The sequence below is a fragment of the Odontesthes bonariensis genome, chromosome 23, assembly GCF_027942865.1.
Source record: "Odontesthes bonariensis isolate fOdoBon6 chromosome 23, fOdoBon6.hap1, whole genome shotgun sequence".
Classification (NCBI taxonomy): domain Eukaryota; kingdom Metazoa; phylum Chordata; class Actinopteri; order Atheriniformes; family Atherinopsidae; genus Odontesthes; species Odontesthes bonariensis.
Window position 1 is genome coordinate 31634278 of NC_134528.1, and position 25586 is coordinate 31659863.

The following is a 25586-nucleotide window of genomic DNA, read 5'->3' on the forward strand; positions in this document are numbered from 1 at the left end:
TTTAAGGGAATTTGTCTATGAATTACGCGGAAAGTATACAGTGAAAGTACTTGATAGTACTCATGGTAGTAGTCCATGATGTACTTAGTCCAGCAGTATAGGTTCATGAACTACTTATGGAAGAAACAGGTTTTATACCACTTCAAAGTTTGACAAAATAGGTTGATTCTTGTTCGGTTTAGGGGACTTTGTCTATGAATTACGCGGAAAGTATACAGTGAAAGTACTTGATAGTACTCATGGTAGTAGTCCATGATGTACTTAGTCCGGCAGTATAGGTTTCATGAACTACTTATGGAATAAACGGGTTTTATACCACAACAAAGTTAGACAAAATAGGTTCATTCTTGTTCAGTTTAGGGGACTTTGTCTATGAATTACTTGGAAAGTATACAGTGAAAGTACTTGATAGTACTCATGGTAGTAGTCCATGATGTACTTAGTCCAGCAGTATAGGTTTCATGAACTACTTATGGAATAAACAGGTTTTATACCACAACAAAGTTTGACAAAATAGGTCCATTCTTATTCAGTTTGTCTATGGATTACTCACAAAGTATACAGTGAAAGTACTTGATAGTACTCATGGTAGTAGTCCACGATATACTTAGTCCAGCAGTATAGGTTTCATGAACTACTTATGGAAGAAACAGGTTTTATACCACATCAAAGTTAAACAAAATAAGTCCATTCTTGTTCAGTTTAAGGGAATTTGTCTATGAATTACGCGGAAAGTATACAGTGAAAGTACTTGATAGTACTCATGGTAGTAGTCCATGATGTACTTAGTCCAGCAGTATAGGTTCATGAACTACTTATGGAAGAAACAGGTTTTATACCACTTCAAAGTTTGACAAAATAGGTTGATTCTTGTTCGGTTTAGGGGACTTTGTCTATGAATTACGCGGAAAGTATACAGTGAAAGTACTTGATAGTACTCATGGTAGTAGTCCATGATGTACTTAGTCCGGCAGTATAGGTTTCATGAACTACTTATGGAATAAACAGGTTTTATACCACGTCAAAGTTTGACAAAATAGGTCCATTCTTATTCAGTTTGTCTATGGATTACTCACAAAGTATACAGTGAAAGTACTTGATAGTACTCATGGTAGTAGTCCATGATGTACTTAGTCCAGCAGTATAGGTTTCATGAACTACTTATGGAAGAAACTGTTTTTTATACTTCATCAAAGTTAGACAAAATAGGTTTATTCTTGTTCAGTTTAGGGGACTTTGTCTATGAATTACACGGAAAATATACAGTGAAAGTACTTGATAGTACTCATGGTAGTAGTCCATGATGTACTTAGTCCAGCAGTATAGGTTTCATGAACTACTTATGGAAGAAACAGGTTTTATACCACATCAAAGTTAAACAAAATAGGTCCATTCTTGTTCAGTTTAGGGGACTTTGTCTATGGATTACGCGGAAAGTATACAGTGAAAGTACTTGATAGTACTCATGGTAGTAGTCCATGATATACTTAGTCCAGCAGTATAGGTTTCATGAACTACTTATGGAAGAAACAGGTTTTATACCACTTCAAAGTTTGACAAAATAGGTCCATTCTTGTTCAGTTTAGGGGACTTTGTCTATGAATTACGCGGAAAGTATACAGTGAAAGTACTTGATAGTATTCATGGTAGTAGTCCATGATGTACTTAGTCCAGCAGTATAGGTTTCATGAACTACTTATGGAATAAACAGGTTTTATACCACTTCAAAGTTTGTTTGACAAAATAGGTTTATTTTTGTTCAGTTTAAGGGACTTTCTCTATGAATTACTTGGAAAGTATACAGTGGAAGTACTTGATAGTACCCATGGTAGTAGTCAATGATGTACTTAGTCCGGCAGTGTAGGTTTCATGAATTACGTATGGGAGCTTTATTGGTGCAAAACAAAAAAAAGACAACTTTGAGGCTTAATTACTCCAAAATGATACAGTAAAAATGTTTGATAATGACTGAGCATGCCATTTAGTCAGGATGGTTTTGAAGTAAAACCATTGTCAAAACGTATGGACGAAAGTTGTCTTACAGTCCAGTAAAAATGGAATATTACACCGTTTTCGGTAAAAAAAAAAAAAAAAAGGAGGGGAGGGGTGGGGGACACGGACACACGTTTACACACGAGATTGATTTATTGCTTCTATCCTCTTATTTTGAAAACCGGAAGTCATTTTACGTGGTTCTAAACTAGCGCTATCTTTCTCAGTGGACTTGGAGCATTCGCCGTAAGCTCCATGGTACAGGCGCAGATAAAATGTTTGAGCGGCTGGCTTGACTACGCGAAGACGAACGGCGGCTCATTTGACCGCAGTCATGAACTGAAAAAGTATCGTCTCCTGACTCTTTCTGTGAGCTTTTCCAGCCACGATATTAGACGCCTGATGTGATTGTCCATGATTAATATCACCATCATGCAGACCATAAACACGGTGGCCTCCCCGCTCTCCATATTAGCTTCTTGGTGGTGGTTTTTCTTCTCTCCTTACTTTTACCGTTTTGTTTTGTGTTTGAATGTAGCGCTAAACGGCTAACGGCTAACACGTCACTGACGCAGACGGCTGCGCACGGCGCATCAGTCCCGACCTGGTCCTGACTCGTGCGAATGCAGTCTGAAACAGTTCCGCTGGGGAAGGATAGTTATCAGAACGAAATTCGAGGAGGGTAGTTCTGATAACTACTTTCTTAGAACGGTCTGTCCGAAAGCGAGATAGACGATAATAAAGCACAGGAACTGTGAACCAAACTGGTTTTATTATTGAAGTCATTAGTGGTTAAGCAGTTACAGACAAAACGAAGCACAGAGACAGTTAATGTTCATTTAGTAATGCAAGGCACCAAGCTGCATCAGCACAGCTGCTCAACAATGCACCCATCAGCTGACAATGGGACCACTTATGTCTCACAGGGGGTCCCATCAGTGGGTTTAATGCTGTGGCTGATTGGTGGATTGTGTCCAAAGGCGTGTCCTGTTGCCAGAGTGTTTCAGGACCCCTGAAGTAGACTGCTAAGCATCTCTCCCCACCTCCTCCCTCTGGAAGGTGCCAGGGAAACAGATGCTGTGTGGAAGAACTCCACAGAGGCTGAAACAAAGCCTGCTTGTGTTATTTCAGCTCATGTTATTTCTAGTCCTCAGTGGATGACTGGAACAGTTCTGCTTAGCTTTGACATATCGCTCCGTCAGGAAACACTGCACAGCTCGTCTTAAACACACCGTGTCCATAAAAAAGGCCGGGATATTTCATCCGTTTCTTACATGTAGGTCTGTGGTGTGCACAGAGTTGGCCTGCATGCTAAATTAGAGCGAGTGCAGGCAGCGAATGGCAAGAAGCTTTCTGCTAAAGGAGGGAATTAACTGTTCTTTTTGTTCTGTAAAAGAACGAGACAAATGAAAGGGTCTGAGCTGGAAACAAACAAAGACTACGGTAACCCGAGGCAACACTTTGGAACTTAACTTTATCAATTCATTTCCTCAGGTGAGCTCAACGCTTGTAATTCCTGTCCAACACACACACATAAGTACGCACATGTGTGCTTCTGTGTGTGTGGACAGGGGTGGACGTATGGGAAGGACATGCTCTGTGAAAAAAGAACAGTGGACAGTTGTGGTGAAGGGCACCTTTAATCTGGAGCTGGTAATGTTCTAACACCGGGGGTCAGTGTCAGACCACCGCTGTGAATCCAGAGCTGTGGAGAGCACACTGTGTTGGTCCAAAGCAGAGGCATCCTGAATGAGATATATTTAAAGAATGTATCAAAGCTTTTAATGAAGAAAAGATCAAGAAATGAATCCAAATAAATGTCCAACATAGATCTGTTAATGAGCTGTTTTGCAGACCTTAATTCTATTGGATACTGATTATTCCTTTAGAGCAATGGCAGTAATATGTCATAGAAGAAAATTCCATGCAACAAGGTGTGCTAAAGAGACAATGTGTAAGCTACAGTCTGACAGCAACCATAAAGATACAACATCAAAAGGTGGGATTACATGCAGAATCAAATACAAATACATGTGCTCATCAAATCCTGGAAATGATACCTGGTGTCACTGTGCCTCTAGATAATGTGAATTAAGCAGCGTAAGATAATACTGAAGTCGTTTCTTTAAGCAGCATAGAAGGTGGAAGGAATGGTTTCCATGGAGGTTATGGGATATTTCTGGAAAAGCACCACATGGGTTTATAGGAGATGGCTCTTGGGGAATAAGATAGATTTCAAGCCCTGACTCTTTATGCCTTTACAACTGTGGAAAGACTTTGAAATATTCATTCTTAAGCACACTGTAGCCTGTAGTTTAGAAATTCCTGTTTTTTGATCTGTCTTGTTTTGGCCATTATTCCAACTATAATGATAAAAGTGAGTGAAGCCGTAACTTGTTGGTGTTTCAGTCTGGAGCAGAAGCAGCGTTTTCATGGGACATTTGTTTGAATGAATTACTGCACATTCAAACACATTATGATGAAGGGCTGGAATATTTTCACGCTTTCATTTTTTTAAGGGCATATTTAATTCTTTCCATGGTATCAGAGAGAAAATGACTGACAGTATCAGCCAGCAACCTTCAGCCAGATTATGATCTTCTTTGACATTTGTGTCAGTGCATCCCTGAAAGCAGGAAAACATCAGGATATTCTTTCTGTCTTTCTTTCTTTTAGCTACAGCTTCAGCATGGCAGTTCATCACCCACTGAAGCAATGTTCACCATCTGAAGGATCCAGAAAACCTTTCCATGTTTTTCAGAACGTAATTTGCTCAGTAAATTTCTATCAATAGTTGGACTAATGGCCAAACTTGAAAAAGTAAAAGCAGTCTGAATTAGTCTGGAGTAGTCCTCTCAATCTAAGAAAGATTACTTAGTTTTAATCAAAGAACCTCAGGGTAGAAGCAAAGGATTTGGTGTGGACATCTTCTGCATTTAGTCGCTGTCTCTGTCTCCTTCCTCGTTATCTTGCAAGGCATCCTGATTGTCTTCCTCTTCATCCTCCTCAACTTCTTCTTCATCTCCACCTCCATTCATCATCTCCATCTCCACCTCCACTTCAGCGTTGTCTACGTCTCCATCCACCCCGCCGAAGGGCTCGGCATCTCTTGAGACCTCCACCATCTCGGTTCCTTGGACCACCTCAATAGCGCCCTCCCGTACTTTCTTGACGTGGAAGGTGAAGGGGGGCACCTTGTACACGGCAGTTTTGGATCTGGCGTAGACAACATGGTCTGGTGTGAAGGCCTTCTTCATCTTGTCACTGGAGGTCTTCATCTTTTGTTTGCGCTCAGGGTTTACAGTCATGCGTGTTCCAAGTTTTCCCATCTTTTTCTCAATGTTGTGACGTGTCTTCTCCAGATTCTCTTTTGTCTTCTGCTTGGTTTTTTCTAAATTCTCCTTGGTCTTTTGTTTGGTCTTCTCCAGGTTCTCCTTTGTCCTCTGCTTTGTCTTCTCCAGGTTCTCCTTGGTCTTTTGTTTGGTCTTCTCCAGGTTCTCTTTGGTCTTTGCTCTGGTCCTATCCATCTTCTCCTTTGAGAAAACCGTCTTCAGGTTTTGCACACGTTGCAGACTACTGCGCTTGATGCGTTCTGCACGGGACTCCTCAATGCTCTCATCAATATCCTCATCTGATGAAAGGTCTACGTGGGGTTTGTCGGACTTTTCACCGTCTCCTCCTTCCTCTCCAGGTTCCTCCGCAGCTTCTTTGAGCTCCAGCAGACTACCACCTCGGCTTCCTGACACAGACTCAGAAAGCTTCATGGATTTAGAGACGCTGAGTCTTGAGGGAACCTTAACTTCATCCTGTGGAGAATGGAACATAAAGAATGTGTATGAAATTTTGTCAAAAAGGTATTAGAAGTTTACACACCAATGAAGAGGACCTTGATGCCATTTTGTCTGAGATTCAAACCAGGAACCTTTTTTCTGCAGGGACACAGAGCTAACCACCACACCACCATGCAGCATCACAACACAACAGGAAAAAAGAAGGACATCCATTTGCAGATATGCAACACAAACAGTTAAAGTGTTGATTGTCAGGGCTTATTTTCATGAATCTAGACATTCATCTTGAGCAATATTCTGCCTTTAAAGTCAGAGCCGAGTTGCAGTTGTTTGGCCCTGGTCTGGCTTCTTGTTCTTCTTTCGGCCTCCCCCTTTATCAGGGGTCTCCGCAGTGAGTCGATCTTGCGCCACATGTTTTACGCCGGATGCCCTTCCTGATGCAACCGTCACCATTTATCCGGGCTTGGGACTGGGCTCGTGCTGCCCAGTGGCTGGGCGCTCAGACTTGGCTCTGGTCTGACTAAGGTTTTGCTGTAAATGTAATAAATGCTAATAAATAATAATTTCTGGTCATTTCAGTGTGCATATTCACATTGTTCATGCTTAACAAGAGTCTGAACTGGTTGAGTACAGAATCTGAGCTGAGTACACAGTTTCTAAATAAACAGTATCATGTTCACTTTCACATGGTTTATGGATGTATTTCTTATGAGTTCCTCTGAAATAATCTCCTCAGATGGTACTAATAGTTATAAAGTCCAGTGCTGGAACTTGAGCACTGTGGCCATCCCAGCAGATGTATGCACTTCTCTGCATTTATCAAAATGGGACTAAAAACAGGATTTTTTTTAATATTCATCCTAAATATTAGAGAAAGCTAGTTGTTGAGCAGGTTCGTAGACAGGAGGAAATGTTAAGGGGTGCAAAGGCAGTGGCTCAGGCTAAGCAGGGACGGTGGTTGAATTGGGAAGGTGTAGAGAAGAAAAAGCTTAGTTGGAAAGAGCTGTGGAGTATGGAGGAAAGGAGTATTAGATTTTTGATAGGGGCAACATATGATGTATTGCCAACTCCCCAGAACCTAAAACTCTGGGTAAATGGAGACCCGTTATGTTCGTTATGTTCAGGTACTGCAACTCTAAGGCATATTTTGTCAGGTTGTAAGGTTAGTCTGTCACAAGGCCGGTATACATGGTGACATGACCAAGTATTAAGAAGCTTAGCTGCAGGTATTGAAGATAAACGAAGGCAGGTAAATTTAGGAGGGTCTAAGGTGAAGAGAGTGGCAATTCAGTTTGTTCAAGAGGGGGAGAAAGTTAATAAGACGATAAGGAGGCACGGCAGATTGGAGGATGCTTGTGATTGGGAGATGCGGGTAGATTTAGGAAATAAGCTTGTTGTTCCCCAGGAGATAGCCTCTACAAATTTAAGGCCTGATATAGTTTTGTGGTCTAGAAGTAGAATGAGAGTCTATTTCATAGAGCTGACTGTTCCTTGGGAGGAATTAGTAGTAGAAGCATATGAAAGGAAAAAGCTTAGGTGTGTGGAGTTGGGGGCAGAAGCAGAGCAGCGAGGATGGAAAGTTAGGATATGTCCAGTGGAAGTAGGATGTATAGCAGAGGTCTTCAACAGGGGGTCCGCAGAGGTACTGCAGGGGGGTCGCAAAATCTTTGGTTGATTAGACGATTTTTGATTATTTTATTTTTTTTCAAACAGTTTTTTCTCACAAATTGTGTGCAAACGTGTGCCATCCACAGATGGTTTGAGGATTCATTGTCCCATCTACATGCATGTTTAAAGTTAAAATCTGTGGATTATTTGAATAGCTCAGTGTTGTATGCAAGATGTTTGTTTATAAATGGCAGTGGCACGGCCACCCTGTACCTTGCACATGTTTAAAATAAAAACATGAATATATTAACCTGTGTATTATTTGAATAGCTTAGTATTGAATGTACAATAACAGAGTAGCTATGTTTATACACGGCACTAGGCCCCGTTAAATATAAAACACAATTGTATGCCATATAAATAGTAGGGGGGTCCCTGCTCCAACTCTCCATCAGTTTGGGGGTCCCTGGCCTGAAAAACGTTGAAGACCCCTGATGTAGAGGATTTCTTGCAAAGTCTGTTGTCTCATTGTTGAGGGAGCTGGGTGTAAGTGGACAGAATGTGAGGAAAATAGTGAAAGAGCTGTCAGATAAAGCAGTAAAATCCAGTCAGTGGATTTGGATAAGAAGAAGCAATAGCAGCTGGGGGCCCAGCAGGGGGAGCACTTAGGGTAAACAGACTCTTGGAAGAAGCAAAGAAGAAATTCAGGATATTTAAGTGGAGGGTTTGGCCCATGTGATCCTTTTGAAATCAGGTGGCCATTTTGGGTGAGTTGGCTTTGAGTGAGTTGTATGGCTTAGTTTTTGCTGGCATTTTTGCTGATTATAGGATTGTTTAGGTGAGTTTGTCTGCTGAATCTGCTAGTGTGTCTTGTCCTGACTCCACCTCTGGCACCCTCTATATTTTCATTACCCACTACCCGAACCAGGGTTTGAATCCCCACCCCGCTGTGACTGGTGTGCAGTTGGTGAGAGTGAGTTGTATGGCTTTGTTTTTGCTGGCATTCTTAGTGACTGTAGGATTGTTTAGGTGAGTTTGTCTGCTGAATCTGCTAGTGTGTCTTGTCATGCCTCCACCTCTGACACCCTCTATATTTTCATTACCCCCTACCCGAACCAGGGTTTGCATCCCATTCCTACTTATCTTAACCGCTTTTATTTCTCCCCCTACCCGAACCAGGGTTTGAATCCCCACCCCGCTGTGACTGGTGTGCAGTTGGTGAGAGGCTGAGGTAGCTTGTGGCTGTGGGAAAAATATAAAAATAAGATGGTGGTTGTGGTGTGAGGAGCAGTGATGGCTGGCATTAGGGGGGTGACTCTGGGACGCCAGTGGTCATTGTCTAGCCTCCTGGAGGTGTCGTGGGCCCAACTAGACGAAACACTGATGAAAGGAGGTCCCCACCTGATGACCCCAATGATATGTTGGTCAGCACTGCTCACTGGTCTATATAGGGAGTATAGGGAATTACTCACTGAGTCTGGTCCTTATATATATATATATTTTTCTTTAGCACAAGTTTCTTGTGTTTACCTTGAATCCACTTTATTTGTTTGAGTTAAACAGAGTGCATGAGACTCTGAGAGTCATTTAGTAAATACAGTAACTTTGTCTATACATTCATAAAAGCATTTCTATCACAGAAATGCTGCTTTTGCCACATTAATGAATCATGTGTGGCTCTAAATGGATGAGCAGTAGAACAAGGGCCATACAGCTGACACTTACACCTCACAAGGTTAAACCTAGTAAAACCCTGGTTAAACCCGGGGCTCCATGTCACATGTTATTCACATGCTAAACTAGAAATGCACTCAGAGAGTGCAGACCTCCGCCAACCGCCAACCTACCTGTGGATAGCGAACCATGTATGGACATACGTTCCTGATGTGGGCTACTTGTTCTTTGGCGCTGTCAGCAGAAGAGGCATTCCCTTCTCCCTATTCATTATTGAACAGCAGTGTATTAATTATTATTAATATTATTATTATTATAATGTTTTGTCGGGAAGCAGTGTTCGCCGTTCTCATTACGCTATATGCAGTTATGCACACTGGCTTGCCGTTGCAATCTTTTGTTGTGCTAATTACAGCAAATCCGCGCAATATGCATTCTGTCTGGCTTTGGCTCTGTTTGGCTTTGGCACCTTGAGGTCGCGCCACCTTGTGGAGATCGCGCCACCTTGTGGCAGGTCGCAAGATTGCAGCACGAACAGACGAACAGACAAACATCCAGACAAACATCCAGACAAACCAACAGACAAACTCGGGCGATCACATAACCTCCTTGGCGGAGGTAATAACACAGGCTGAAGCCTGATTTAAGCCTGATTTATCGTCGGTGACGCAAGATGCAACGCAAGACGCAAGACAAGCCCTTGCGCGGTTGCAAGCCCCCCCTTGCGTGCTTGCGTGTGTCACCTCAATTTTCTAACTTCACACAAGACGCAAGCGCAAGCCACTGGCTGTGTTCGAAACCGCCTACTACATACAACATACTTGCAAACGGCATACTCATCGATCTGACAGTATGCAGAGCGTTTACTTCACTCCTGCCCGAGCCGAAACCAGCCAGCCTGAAAAGCTGATTTCCCTTAAGCTATAAACTCTGTAAATATATAACTTTAGCAACATTTGAAACATTTTCAGGCGAGAAAGTAGTCGTTTAGACCCCCAAGGTGTTGAAAATCTGACAAAATACCAGCTATTCACAAGAAGAAGAAGAAGCATGAATCCACTCGAAGAGGTCCTGGCGGTGAATTTCCTTTCATCGTAGTAGGCTTGTCATTGAAAAAACCCGCTACTCCACCTACTGTCCTGGCGGTGAATCGCCACGCAGCACACGCAACCGCCGACAAAGCAAAATGAAGCATAAACGTCTCGAGCCAGTAACACAAGCGCAAGACGCAAGCGCAAGGGCAGTTAAAAGAGGTATAAAGCCTGGTTTATAGTCGGTAACGCAAGACGCAACGCAAACCCTTGCGCGGTTGCAAGCCCCCCCTTGCGTGCTTGCGTGTGTCACCTTAATTTTCTAAACTTCACGCAAGACGCAAGATGCGAGCAGAGCTATCGAGTAGCCACTCTGGACGTGAGCACAAGCCACTATCTACATCACATCTGGCGGCGTGTTCATCTTCCGGTTTCATCCCCTAATAAAAGACCGCTGTTTTCAAACGCCAAGGTAGAAAGCGAAGAAGAAGAAGAAGCAGAAGCATGAATCCCATAGACATAATTATGTCTATGATGAATCCAGTCGAAGAGAGACTTGCCGAAGAGGTCCTGGCGGTGAATTTCCTTTCATCGTAGTAGGCTTGTCATTGAAAAAACCTGCTACTCCACCTACTGTCCTGGCGGTGAATCGCCACGTAGCACACGCAAGCGCCGGCAAAGCTAAATGAAGCATAAACGTCTCGAGCCAGTAACACAAGCGCAAGACGCAAGCGCAAGGGCAGTTAAAAGAAGTATAACTCAGCCTTGAGGCTACACAGTATCACTGACCACTTAATGAAGCCTGGACTCAAAAGTAACACAAGTGCTTGTTGATGGGAAAAAAAAGGTTGAGAGAAACATGTGAGCTATTCCTCAGAGCCCAGTCATCACCAAACATAGCCTGGTAGTCAGAGTGAAATACGAAAACTCACATGAAGTTTAGTAAACAGGGCAGAACAAAACCACTTTATCATAGATGCTCCCTTAGCACAACCCACAGGCCCACAGGTCAGCTTCCACACAAGAATTTCATGCAGTATAAACCTTTTTTTAATGAGCCTTGGTTTGAATCTTAATGTCAGGAGCTTTTCAGCCTGCAGAGCCAGTACTTTAGGACTTTTTGCTGGATAAATATCTTGCCCAGCCCAGGTTTTACACTTCCCATACAGGAACGACACACATGGAACACCAGTATGTGTGACCTGTATCTGCCTGACTCCTGATAAAGTCTTCCTGCTTTCCTCCTCTATTCATTCGTTCCCTTGTCTCCTCTGCCTCCCATCCACTCTTTTTTTCAACTTTTCCTATTTTCTTGCCAAATGACCTTACTCCTGCGTCTCTCTCACCCATTTGCCCTTTTCACCAAATACATACAATGATCTTCTTGTTAATGAAGAGATATCAAGAAGGGTCAAGGGGAGGGCTTCCAGTTGGGCTCCTGGATGTCTGCGTGGACTACTTGTACGTATTGTCTTTTGCTCTCCCTCTGCACTGCCTTAATGGTCAAAACAGGAACACCACAGAGCCAGAACAAAGGAGTCCTGAGGTGGGGGTGGGCTTAAGTGTGGAAAATGGATGTGTTTTCTGCTGTTTTATGAATCAAATAACAGCACAAGTGGGAGGATTCTTCAGGCTGTTGGAAAACCATCTGCCTTACAGGAAGTTGATAGCATCAAAGTGTTAGCTGGAAAGTATGCGCATGAATGTTAAGGGTGGGGGCATATCTATTGTGTTCACTTGCAGTGTGATGATGGTCATTTTATGGAGGTATTGTACAGCAATATCCTGGGTAAATGTGACCTTGGTGGAGGAAATTTGACTTTCCTGAACAGCTGTGTTGACAGGAGGGAAGTACCTGCCAAACTCAAATGTGTCTAACACAAGATTAGTGTTGGGGTTTGTTTCACCAAGTCTCTGATATGGCCTTACTCTGAGCCTTTGTTAAAGGTGAGGCTGCGCTGTGGTGTGGTGGTTAGCACGTCACCTGCCAGCAGAGGGTGCCTGGCTCTAATCCCGCCTGGTTCTCCCTGCGTATGCATGGGTTCTCTCCAGGTACTCCGGTTTCCTCCCACAGTCAGGTTAGGTTCATTGGTGATTCTAAACTGACCCTAGGAGTGAGTGTGAGCGTGCATGGTTGTGTGTCTCCGTGTGGCCCTGTGATGGACTGGTGACCTGTCCAGGGTCCATGTCAGCTGGGATAGGCTCCTGAATTGGATTAAGTGGGTATGGAAGATGGATGGATTTTAATGCTGTGTGATTGCGTGCAGCCTTTTTCCTACGTGGATACATTTGAGGAGTGAAGCTGTATCTTAAAGAAATATTCAGTATGTTTACAATCTGCAGTGAAATTTAACACCAGGGTAAATTGAACATTTAGATAAACAGCAAACATCAGAGTTCAGAAATATTCCAACACTTACACATGGCAGCATCTCCATAAACAAGCTGCCTGCCCATAGTGATGGCAGTCAGAATTACGCCGGGATTGTGAGTGTAGGAATTAATAGTGGAATATTTACATTTTTGTGTAAATATTCTACATTCCAAATATTTTTCAGGCTGTCTGTCCGACAGCTAAAGCTGGGCTGAAACTGGCTCATCAACAGGACAAAGATCCCAAACACAGCAGCAGATCTACAGCAGAATGTGTGAAGAAGAGAAGAATCAAGGTGTTGCAATGGTCCAGTCAGAGTCCAGACCTGACTGAGATGCTGTGCAGAAACCAATGCTGCAGACCTCAATGAGCCGAAGCAGCGCTTGTTTTAGGCTTTAGGGAATCTTCTACCCAAAGGCCCATGCATCTCAACATTGCTAGTCTTTCAAGTCACTGCAGGTGTACCTGTTTGTGCCCAGAGTCCAGTCTGACCGCCCAGAGGACAGGTCCCTGGTTACTGGGTTTGCAAATGAAGGAGTGGAACAAGAGCACATTCTCTGTATGCATGTGTTCCAAGTACATGGAAAGAGTTATGGGAGGTTCAGACATCCACCTCTGTGATTTGACTTCCCGACCTTCCTAATTTAATGGGACATTGTTCTCTATAAGACTGTTGCTCCAAAGACAGGAAGGTAAACTGAACCATGGAAAATAGAGGAATGAGGTATGTAATGGTTTCAAGTTCGTGTGAGTGTGGTTGTTGAGGCAAGGCGGTGACACAACAGCTTACCCCAGCTCTTACAAAACATGCACATGGAAATCATTCCATATCTAGTTTGCACTTAGATTACAAAATGACTGTTGGGAAGGAATTCTGTTGCAAAACACGGTAGACCACACTCTTAGTGTGTGTGTGTGTGTGTGTGTGTGTTTGTGCACATGCACATGCACGTGCATGAGAGGCAGGGGAAAGAGAGAGTCAGCCGTGTGAGGGTTTGTTTGATCCCAGCGCGGCGCTGATGGGCCACAGCTCATCTTTAAGTCTCATCATGTCTGATGCTGATGGCTGTGTGTCCGTGTGAATCACTTCGGAAAAGATTCACACACCTCACGTCTTGATCTGTCTTTCATTTCAACTGCTTGCCGGGAGTTTGGTAGTGAAATAAAATTTTTCACTGGTTCCCTGGTTTTCTGTAGGTTTGCCCAACTCTAAGCTGTAGTTAGAATAAGTTTGAAGGGTTGAGTGTGTTCACTGCAGTTTAGTGCACAGACATGACATCCCTGTCTTTGGGTCAACTTGACCCATCTTCTGGCTGTTGGAGACCTGCTGGGTTGGGCCACTCTGACATATGCTTCCAGGATGAATAAAGGTGTGGATGTTTTTCTTAAAGAGGACTGTTTTGTCCTGAACTAATGGCTAATGAGGTATCACTGAACGGAGAGTACCTGCAGGTCTTACTGCTTGCTGTGCTTTTCAAAAAATCATAAAACACTGATAAATATCCTTTAAGGACAGACCAAAGAAGCCATTTGCAGAGATAGGAGACAGGGGGGGGGGGGGGTTGGCTCGGTTTGCTGCTCGGCTGAGGGTGGAGTTTAAGTTTCACAAGCTTAAAAGGAAGATGGAGTTTTTGTTTATCCATGCGCTGTACAGAATGTGCTGTGTTCAGTGAGTGAAAATTCTTTCTTTGGTTTTTATCTGTTCTAATTCATAACAGTGTTTCCGATCATAGGGCAGATAAACTTTAAAGAAAAAAGGCTATGTTAAAACAGAATCTTTGTTTCCTCTGTGTGTCAGTGGTGTTTCCAGTGCTTTCACTGCATGGCCTCACTGCATCTGTGTGCACTAATGCATGGACCCTCAAACCCAAATACCTACTGAGCACAATCTGAATAGTATTACCTGCTCAGCAGCAAGCTGTGAACCAGCCTCAGAGCCATGCAGGCAGTGCTGCAGAAAATATTGGTTGAAATAAGATGTTCTTTTCATGTCGACCTTGCTGGACTTTCTGGGTGTAGCCAACAGTAAGCTACTCTCTATCAGCCAGCACAGTGAAGTATCATGTATCATGTTATAATGGAGCATTTTCAGATTTATTACCTCTATCTCCAGGCTAAATATTCACTTTTACTTGTCACCATGGTAACAATGGTAAGCCTGATTGGAACAACAATGTTTCAAGAAAACAAAAATGTTTTACTGAACAGTTGAGTCACAGAGTGTGTGTCTGCAGAATCTGGGCATACAGATATGTTTATGTGCATGTGTTCTGACTTGTAACTGCACATGTGTTTTTGTAGAAGTCTAACTTTGTGTTCACTGATGACTAAGAAGGTGTGTGTGCGTGTGTGTGCGGGACACCATGGAAGCTTTCCACTCTCACAGTCATCAGGCAGATGCACAAGCAGAGAGGAATCCTGCTGGAACACACCCTGCTCTGTTTACTCCCCGTTATGGAACTCTCTCTGTGTGTGTGTGTGTGTGTGTGTGTGTGTGTGTGTGTGTCTGTGTGTGTGTGTGTGTGTGTGTGTGTGTGCGAGCAACACAAACTGTATGAACTTTGACTTCGCATTCCATTACTCACCTTCACAGTGGGGAGATTTTCCAGCAAATTCAGGAAAAAGGGGAATCCTCCTTATACAGTTGGAAATGTAAAAACAAGAGCAGACTGGCAAAGAAATAAGGACCCTATTATTTTCATATAGAACTGTGGAATTGAAATAGCTTACTTTAAAGTAATACTATGTAACTTCTCAAAAAGCCCATTATGGAGCTCCCCCTACAGGCTTGGAGGAAATGTACGGTTAAGACACCGTCGTAAATCTCTTTCTCTTCCTTGCTTCATCAGTCAACGTCTTCTTCTGTTTCTTCAGTGCCTCTGCCATGATGACCGTACTGACAATGTTGCGCTAGCTTAGCCTTATACCTGGGAGCGTGAGAGGGGTCTATTTGTTTTTGCGGTAGGTGTGCCAGAAAGCAAGTCGAAGTACTTCCGCTCAGCTCCTGGGCCGCTCCAGCAAAGTTACATAGCGCAGTTATTCGAACTCAGACCCCCGAAGGGCATAGGAGACAGGCCAATCGTAATATTAAAACTCATTCTAGCCGCACAATTTTTTTCAAACTGTTATTTTAAGGTAGAAATGTCACATAGTATTGCTTTAACTGAGAAAAATTATTTCACAACATGATAGTTTCTCTTTATCTTTAAAGGTGGCATATGATAGAGAAAAAACTCCTTCTTCCTGTTCCTGGGAGCATACATTAAGGTGTCTGAAGTCACCAGCGGGTGTAAAACTCCCCAAAAACACAACTCTGGTATTATTTTAGTTCCCCTTTGTTTGACAGTTCCTCATATAACGAGCCCCACCCACTCACATCCACCCTGCTGGACGGATGAAGCCAGCTTCTGGTGGAAATGTTCTGCTGTCAGCTGCACTGAGGAGCATACATCTTCCATCCAGCAGCAGCCTCAGAGGATATCAGAGCCCAGTGGATAAACTATCTGAGGCTAATGTTCCAGCAGAGTTGGCTAAAGACTGTGGATAAACTCTATCTGAGGCTGATGTTCCAGCAGAGTTAGCTAAAGACTGTGGATAAACTACAGGGCTCTCAAGTCTCACGCAATGAGCGTGAGACACACGCATTTCAACAAGTTCACACGCTCACACGCCACACATGCCATTTCTCACGCTGAGAAATGATCAACTTCGTCGCACAGAAATTCTAATGGCCGATACTATAAACGAGTCAATGGCAGGTTACTGTGCACTCGTACAGCTCAGAACTATAGCTCTGGTACAGCTGTCTTGATTTAGCAACCCATCGGAAAATCACAAAATAGAATTTCTCAGCCAATCAGAAAACAGAATTTCTTGTTGCCGGGTGAGGTCTGAAATAGCTTTAAGCTGCAAGCACGCGTCCCATGAATGCACAGTGGACATAGCCTATTATGCTCTGAATGCGTGCAGAAGTTGAAGACAAGCTGGAGGTGGAAGAGAACCGTCAGGATCATCAGCAGGTCATATCTTCATTTATTTGAATCTTTTGTTAGTTACTATAGTTTTCCTACTCTTTGTAAAAGACCAACACCTGCCGATTAAAGTGTTCGTTGGAGTAGTAGGCCTAAATATTCAGCACACACCCTTTGACATGAGCAACTTAATGAAAAATGAAAAATATGTAGGAGTGTAATTAGGCTTCCGTGGTTAATTCTTTTCAAAGGTGACTGGTATGAGCAGGTTCCCAAGGCTATCTACAATTGCCAAACTGGTTCTGCCACACTGAAATGCTGATGCAGAGAGGGTTTTTTCCATGGTGGGGCTTAATAAAACCAAGACCAGGAACACGTTGGCTCTGAATGGAACTCTGTCATCCATCATGACTGTGAAAATGGCTGACATTGAGCCACAGTGCTTTAAATGGGAGCCCCCAATATCAGTCATCAAGCATCAAAATCTGCCACAAACACTTACAACAACACTCATAAAAATTTTTTGTTTGTTAAGACTTTGCATACCTAAAACAATTTATTTTAAAATACAGCAGAATTTAGTGTAAAAGTGAAGATTTGTGATTTTGGTATAAATAAAACAATTGTTCTTTAGCTAGTTTATGGCGATGGAATACTGCAAGGGACCAGCCCCCCCCCCCCAAAAAAAAAAACACTAAAGAAACCCTCCCCCGCGCACACGGCCCGGCCCCTGCCCCGCCCGAATCTCACTCCAAGCAAACTTGAAAACTTGAGAGCCCTGATAAACTATTTGAGGCTAATGCTCCAGCAGAGTTAGCTAAAGACTGTGGATGAACTCCATAGAAATAGAGAGTAGAATGGCCAATGAACGCAACGGCCTTTGGAACGGTGGCGTCAACAGACCGCCATCTTGGAACATGTCTAGCGCCGCCGAGCGCTGCATTGAAATTAATGAACATCGACCGGAACTAAGCAGACATACGGAATTAAATCGGCGTAAATTGACATATTTGACAGCCGGTGTTTTTTTTATCCTCGTTCATTACAAATGTTAAGCATTTACATGGGTAAAATTATATATAAGCCAATGTTGGTCAACATAGCCTATATTTCTGCTCATAACGTAGGCCTGATTACCTTTTCTTTCATTCATTCGAACTCCTAAAATGACAGATCAGCTTGATTAAGCCTAAAATGTTACTGTAAAGTCTTTTGGAAGAAACTGCACACTCTTGTCCAATGCTGAATTTATTTAAACAACGTTTCGTACACTGGCCGAAACGTTACCCTTCTAGTGCAAAACTCAGCTTACAGAATAGCTCCACGGGTATTTATTCACAAACTACGGTGTAAAAAAAAAAAACATACTTAAGTCAGCTGTTCTGTCACAAATCGGGCACTTCGCTCAAACAAGATCCTTACCACTTAAATGCTTTCTTGGAGGGCCCGTTATCGTGTTTTAAGTCACGTGAACTCTTACCTGAAGGGCCCGTTCAACAATAAACAAACACACCAACATGATATACCACATGAAAATCATTTTTAATGGGAGATGTGTAAGTAAATTGAACAACAACGGAGGTGTACGGAATGTTGTCATTGACGTGCTGCAACAAGCACTGTTGCAACTAGCATGCCTATGCTAACTTTAAAGTTATTCTTACCGTATTTTAGCCACTTAAACTCTTTCCTGAAGGGCCAGTTCAACAATAAACAAACACGCCAACATTATATACCACATGAAACCCACTTTTAATGCGAGATGTTAACGTAAATTGTACAACAGCCGAGGTGTGCGGAATGCTGTTATTGACGATTGACTAGCATGCTAGGATTGGAACCATGTACCAAGATGGCGGCGGTTCTGACCAGAGGCTCATTGGCCATTCTACTCTCTATTTCTATGGATGAACTCTATCTGAGGCTAATGCTCCAGCAGAGTTAGCTAAAGACTGTGGATAAACTCTATCTGAGGCTAATGCTCCAGCAGAGTTAGCTAAAGACTGTGGATAAACTCTATCTGAGGCTAAAGCCTGATTCTTACTAGGCGCAACCGCGCAACTGTTCTGGCTCGAGAACCGTTAATGACGTCATCGAAAGCGCCAGCCCCTTCACAGTTCCTTCAGCTCATAAGCGCAGTTTGCGCCGAGTATGCGTCACATTTGCAGTTCTCTCCAGACCAGCGGGCGTCACTGTTGAGGAAACAAGCTGAAGAACCGGACGAAGAAAAGCATACGAAGAAAGCATCATCATGTAATAAGTGTCTCACATAACCTACACATAAGATTCATGTTGGCTTATTTTCGCCTTTGCTTATGTCTTTATCGCTGTTTATGTTTCGCCCTACACAAGACCTACAAAAGATCGCCAAACACATTTTGAAGTTACACAAGGGCTTTATTGCTAAATGGAAGGGCACAGTGTTTCAAATAAGAGCAACAATAAATACATAAATGCATTTCCATGTTTTCTTCACCTCCACCACCGACTGCCCCAGATGCCTGCTGATTTCCCCCCAGGAATTCGACCCTGCTGTGTTGTCCCAGTGTAACTTCATAGACGTGTCGTACAGATGTTTGTAGAGGCGCACCCTCTCGGTCACCGCGGTCTCTGTAGTGTTCATGTTTCCTTTCTCTTGGTCAGCTGTTTCCGGTTGAGCTCGCGCGAAGTCAGAAAAAAAGTTGTGTGCGCGCCCTTGCGACGCGTGAGGATTTTTTAGCTTGCGACGGGGGGCGTGGCGGAATTTTGGGTCACGTGACCGTTTGCGCCATTTGCGACCAGCTAGTAAGAATGGGTCAAAGCGAGGTTGCGCCGAGTAAGAATCAGGCTTAATGCTCCAGCAGAGTTAGCTAAAGACTGTGGATAAACTCTATCTGAGGCTAATGTTCCAGCAGAGTTAGCTAAAGACTGTGGATAAACTCTATCTGAGGCTAATGCTCCAGCAGAGTTAGCTAAAGACTGTGGATGTGCTAGGGTTGCCACCTGTGTCTGACAAAAAACCTGGACATTTTGACCATCGAATCGACCTTTATGTTTGTAAGCAACGGCGCCTTTCGCACATCTAACCCAAGATAAAAACCGTCATTCTAAGCGACAATTGTATAGCTAAAATTAGTAAGAATGACAATTTCTAGTTATTTGTTTAGTTAATTGCTTTATTTAATAGCAGACCTTTATTATTTTGTTATATTTTCAACAGTTTTTAGTTCTGGACACCTGGGGGCACACACTCTCCGTCTCCACCTTACCATTTCTAATGAACCTCCACGGTGCGTGCCCCCACCACCACCACCCATGTTATGCTACGTCATTTTTGTAGAGCCAATAAGGCTGTGTATTATGGACGTAGGCACGCTTCAATTAAACTGAAATACACATTTTGCGCATCATGTACAAAAATCCGGGACATTCAGTGTCCAGTATTTTTATTTTCATTTTCCTGGACAGACCATGAAAATCCTGGACAATCAGGAAAATCCTGGACAGGTGGCAACCCTAGGATGTGCAGCAGCCACTTTTCATCCCGCTGTTTTAACAACTTGCTCCAGTTCAACGCTGGACTGAAGAAGCTGAGCCACAAAGAGGGATCAGTTCCAACTCTCAGAGCCTGAACTTCAGAGGAGGGAAATGGAAGCATCTGAGAAATAACTCCTCCTGGTTTATTTATTGAGTTATTTTCTCCTTTAGCAGCAGCTAACGCTAACAGCTTAGCTAATGAAGATGCTGTACATCAACTTCTAAGGAGTTATTGCTGTTCCTTTCTGAAAGATGAACATTATTGTTCCCACATTACTTTGTTAGCTGAGGCTTTCTAGCTGAACGGTTCCGTTCTGTAACTAATCAGCCTGCAGCTGTGTGGATAAGGTGTGTTTCCAACACAACACCGCTCCTCTCCTCACTCTCGCTGCTACACTGAACGCGGTATGCAACCGGCATTCCGACATCCCGTCACTCAGACATCCCGCCATACCGACAGTTTGATACCACCATTCCGACAATTTGATACTAGCCTGGCGACGCCATCCTACGTACTTCCGCCCAAAGATTTTGGCTCCGCACATAGTCTGGCCAAATCCCCCTACCTCGGTTCGCTCAGTGTTTTGCCAATCAGCAAACAGTTGCGAGTGGTGACGCAGAACTCATGCGCGGAGTCCATTGTAGTCCATATAATTGTAGTTCAACCGCAGCAGAAATAAACATGGCGACGGAAGAAGATACGCAAGAAGCTATCCATGAAGTTGTCTCAACTCTGGAGATCATTACACAAATAAAACAAGAGCAAGAGGAATGCCTTGTCAACTTTGTTAGTGGCAAGGATGTCGTAGCTCTCCTTCCAACTGGCTTTGGGAAAAGTTTGATTTATCAAATGGTACCGGTATAATGAAAGCGGATGTGGGACGCGTGATTCCCGAGCTAGAGCATTGCGAGAGTAAGCATGAACCTCGGCGCATAACCTACGTCCTTTCTAAACATTACTGATTGGTCAAGGGAACTCCAATGAATTTAAGTTGCTGAGTAAGGTCCCACCCTCCATGGAAACGGATTCCTCTTGGGTTTTCCCAGACTGTTTGACGGAGTCAACAGTCGGGTTTCGCCCAGGCTAATTTGATACCATCATTCCGACACTTTTTGGGAGCTGTCAGGGTTGGACTGGGGGAAAAAAAATCGGCCCTGGCAATTTTCCCCGGGACCAGCCCCCCCCCCCTCAGTATTAATTAGTATCGCCAATCTAATTAAATAAAAATAAAAAAATGAGCACAGACCGCTCAGTCAATGGCATGTACCCATAGAAAAAATACACACATCACACAACCTGACTATCGACTGCTGACAACCATGATCAGTAACCTACACAAACCCAGACACATAATGGCTCTGCGGCCAGCAATCGGATAAACCAATGAAGTGAATCAATCCTGTGAAAGAATGAAAACAAGTGAATGAAACCTGCACTCACCCATTATGAAGTTAACTCTGCCAGCCCCTCCATAACCTGCTCAGCCAACTCCTTGACGTCGGGTATGGTTGGTAACGTTATGGCGGCTAGCATTAGCAACGAGGCTGCTAGGCTTGCTAAATCGGTAAGCATTAGGCTACTGAAGAAAGCTAGTCTTTTTAGCTACGTTATATTATCATCTTTCTTCACGGCTATAACCTTTGTTTACGGCCACTGGCCCTAACCTGACGCCCTAGCTGTCAAATCACCGGAAGTTTTCACCGGAAGTACTTGCGCACACACAAAAGCTCTCTCCAGACATATCTTTCTTTCATTCCGCCCAGATGAAATTTAATGCCGCCCAGATGAAATTTAATGCCACTCTTCGAAAATCGGCGAAATTTAAGACATTTTATCTGCCGGTGAACCCAAGTGTCCATTGTCCTGATAAAGATCTAGCCTACCAGCTGTTGTGAGGCTTCACTTTGACAGCATTCTCAGTGGTTTAAGGTAAAATAAATTGAGGCAATTGTCACAAAAACAAATGGCATCCGTTTTACACTGCCAAATGAAATATTGGCTACACAACGAGCCCCTCGTCAGCCCTCATCATCAGTAAATTTCTGAGTGGGTGCGATCAGTCTTGCTTGACTTGCGTGTTGGAATGTCTCTCTCGGGCATTTGTAGCTGGTGCAGCCCTATTATTGCATGGCGAGCTGTCCACGCGTGTGGTGCTGAAATCGCGTGTCGGAATGGTGGTATGTTGAAAAGAAAAAATCATACCGCCATTCCGACAAAAGAAAAAATGAAATTCGGAATGACGGGACGTTTCATTTCTTAAAAAAAGTCACCATTCCGACAATTGAACGTCAATGTCGGAATCTCGGTATGTCGGAATGGCAGCATGTAACCACTGAACGCCATGTACCGCTCACGGCCAGTGTTGCCAATTTAGCGACTTTGTCGCTAGATTTAGCGACTTTTGGCCATCTCTGGCGACAAAAAAAATAATCTAGCGACTTAGCGACTTTCGGGCTCAATCTGTCTGAATCTAGCGACAATTTAACTTGTTTTGTGAGTGACAAATCAGTTGCCCCGCGACACCATACAAGCCGAGACAGAAGCACTGCAGGACGGCGGCAACCCGGCATACCGTCATTTCCTGTCAAAACGGCAGTTTCAAGCTAGCTACAACGAGGGTAGGTTCACTTCCTGTTTTCAAAACAAAAGCACCTTTTTTATCGTAATGGCTTTCCCTATGATAAAAGGCAACGGGTATTTTATTTTGTCAAAATAACCGGAAGTGCGTTGCTCACTGCGGCTAGCTTTAGTAGCGCCGAAATTGTAAATAGCCGGTATTTTGTCAGGTTTTTAACACGTTGGGGATCTAAACGACTACTTTCTGGCCTGAAAATTTTCAAATGTTGCTAAAGTTTACAGAGTTTATAGCTGAAATCAGCTTCAGGCCGGCTGATTTCGGCTCGGGTAGGAGCGAAAATATATAAAATGGGCGTGGTTACGTCACTTATGACATCATGACGCAATCTAGCGACTTCTAGCGACTTTTCAGAGAGCCAATAGTGACTTCTTGTGATTTTTTTTGGCAACACTGCTCACGGCGTGTTAGCGTTGCATTATCAGCATGTTTCTGATAAAGATGTAGGTCTCCGACGACAATTGTTTAATGAGGTTAATATATCCAAAATGTTTAATCGCTGTAATTAATGGTACGCATGCATTACTACGAGTTACGCTGTGTACATCTCTGGCTTGGTCCGTTACTGTTGATGAGAAAGCATTGTTTGCTAGCATCTGCTGCTAACTTACAGCTACACTGCTAAACTATTTCCTATAAAGGTAACGCACGTAAACACACCGTAACTCTCCACAGCAGCATGACAGTTTGTCCTTAATTACAAATATACATGAACTAACCCTTCACCAACGTCCTGTTGAAGGAGCACCTACCTGTTTGCATCTGACTCTGGTTCAAACTGATAGAAATACACAGTTCTGTTAGAGAAACTTTATTCCAGTACAAGCCATGGGGTTTGTGCACTTGCTTCTCAAAACAGTGCTGTAGCAGAGCTGTTTTAGTAGGGGTCAGAGAAGGGCCACTGTGCTTAAACCGACAGGTATTTTGGCCTGTATAAAATTGTATTAACTTGTTAAAAAAGGGCATAATATGTCTCCTTTAATCTAAGGTTACATTGTTTGACTCTAAGTTTTATGATATCCTAACTTGTGTCATACAAGAGTTTATTTACATTGACTGCTTGATATTGATTTACAACTAAAGTCAGTATCAGCAAATGATATACACGTATTAGCCTCACTCAAATGGCCACCGTGTTGCACTGTTTCCTTTGGATGTTGAATGGGTAGGCATGCAGTGATCCAATGAGTCAAAGACTGTTTGTGTATGTGAGTGCATTCCCATGTGTGTGCCATGGGAAAAACTGTAACGGTCGCACACAGAAAAAGGCTTTGGGGAAACAACTCCCTACTTTCCTCTTGTTTCCATTCGTCCCCTTTAATCAGAGACACGGTACTGGAGAGAATGAGAGAGAGAGGTTTCTATATAAAGTCATGGCATGCTGGTCCCTGAGGGAGGGAAATGAAAGATGAGTCTCAAGATGAAATTGAGCCTTTTTTTTTTATCCTTTTACGTTTTTCACTTCATTTCTTTTTTTACTCAGCCTCCTTTGGATTTTTTTTGCTGCAGTTCCCTTACAGCAGGAGGGGAAATGTTGGTTGTTAAATCTCTGAAGAATGAACCACATCAATGTGTTAAACCTCCATGGCAACAGAATAAACATCCATGTGTCTTTTGTGTGCCAGATATCAGCACTTAATTCCATTTGACTTTCCTTTGGTCAACGACGTGAAACCAGGAGTAGTGCTAGACACACAGCTCTACAGAGGCACAGGGTGTCACGTTACTTGAATCACATCTTTTCATTTGAAAGGCCTTTGTTTGTATGAAATGTGAAATACAATATCTGTCCTTACCAAGCCTATTTTTCCTGCAATAGCCATACAGCTGCTGCTTAAACTGAGAATACTAGTAAAGGTTCAAATGGAGCCTATTTATCTTTATGAAATTCAAATACAGTCATATATCAGGACAAAAGAAAATCACCAGGGGCCTCATGTACAAATGGTGCGTACGCACAAAATAGTGGCGTACGCTCTTTTTCACGTCAACAATCAGATGTATCAAGAGGGAAAAGACTGTGGAAATGTGTGGTGTCTCACGGCAGCTTCAGGGCTGGCGTACGCACGTTTCTGCAGCTGTTGATTCTTTGGCGATACCTAAGGTGATGTTGGGAAACTGTTATAATAAATAAATGTGAAAACAATTAGTCCTCAGACTGTGATGTGCACATTTGAGACACATGAACAATTAATACTGATCAACAATTAACGCACCCATGTGTCTGCAATTACACGCGTGGATATAAAAGCAGCGCAAAGTGGTGCAATGCATACCATTAAAAACAATGGCTGCTTTAAAAGTATTAGAAGACTTTGCAAATGGTGCAATTCGAAGAGAGCGTGTGTTCAGAGACAGAGAGGATTTGCTGGCACGTGATGGGGGAAATTTTGAGGGAAATCCTCCTGGAACTGTGCGCAGAGCTGCGGCCGGCGTTGGAGCGCAACACAGCGAGGAGCCATGCGCTGCCTGTGCTCACAGGTGATGTGCACACTGGGGTTCCTATAGCAACCATTCGCATCCCAGAGGGAGCTGGCCAACTGATTGGCACTGTGCCAGTCTACCCTGAGCCGAGCCATGCCAGCCGCGTGGGACAGAATTATCTGCATCTCAGCCACGTATATCAAATTCCCAACAGGCCAACATTAAAGCTGACGCTTTAAAGTTGCCGACCGCAGCTTTAAAGCGGCAGTAGGCAACTTTTTTTTAGTCATATTAGCTTGAACTGTCATGGGATTCTGGAAGTAGAATATTAAATAGGCTGTTTAGGAAAAATAACGAAATCTGTTGCTCCCTCTGAAGCCTGTAATCATGCTTACAAAAACCGAGCGCTCCCGGCTGTTTTTAACCAATCAAGTTAGGGTGGAGGAATCCTACCTGTCAATCACAGCTTGTGCACACGCTGCTGAGCGTGAGTCTGCCCCAGCTCGTGTGCGCTCACACTGGTGTGAACTCACGTGCACAACCTCGTCCACAGAGGGGGAGGTGTTTGG

At 43.4% G+C, this 25586-nt stretch overlaps 1 protein-coding gene across 1 annotated transcript in view; it reads right to left on the reverse strand.

Moving 5' to 3' along the window:
- Positions 1-2745: 2745 nt before the first annotated feature.
- The window catches only part of cavin1b (caveolae associated protein 1b), a 42862-nt gene continuing 20021 nt past the window's right edge, over positions 2746-25586 (reverse strand). The window contains exon 2 of the mRNA XM_075456745.1: positions 2746-5798. Coding sequence (XP_075312860.1) covers positions 4929-5798 — 870 coding nt within the window. The 3' untranslated portion in view covers positions 2746-4928. The remainder of the gene's footprint in view (positions 5799-25586) is intronic.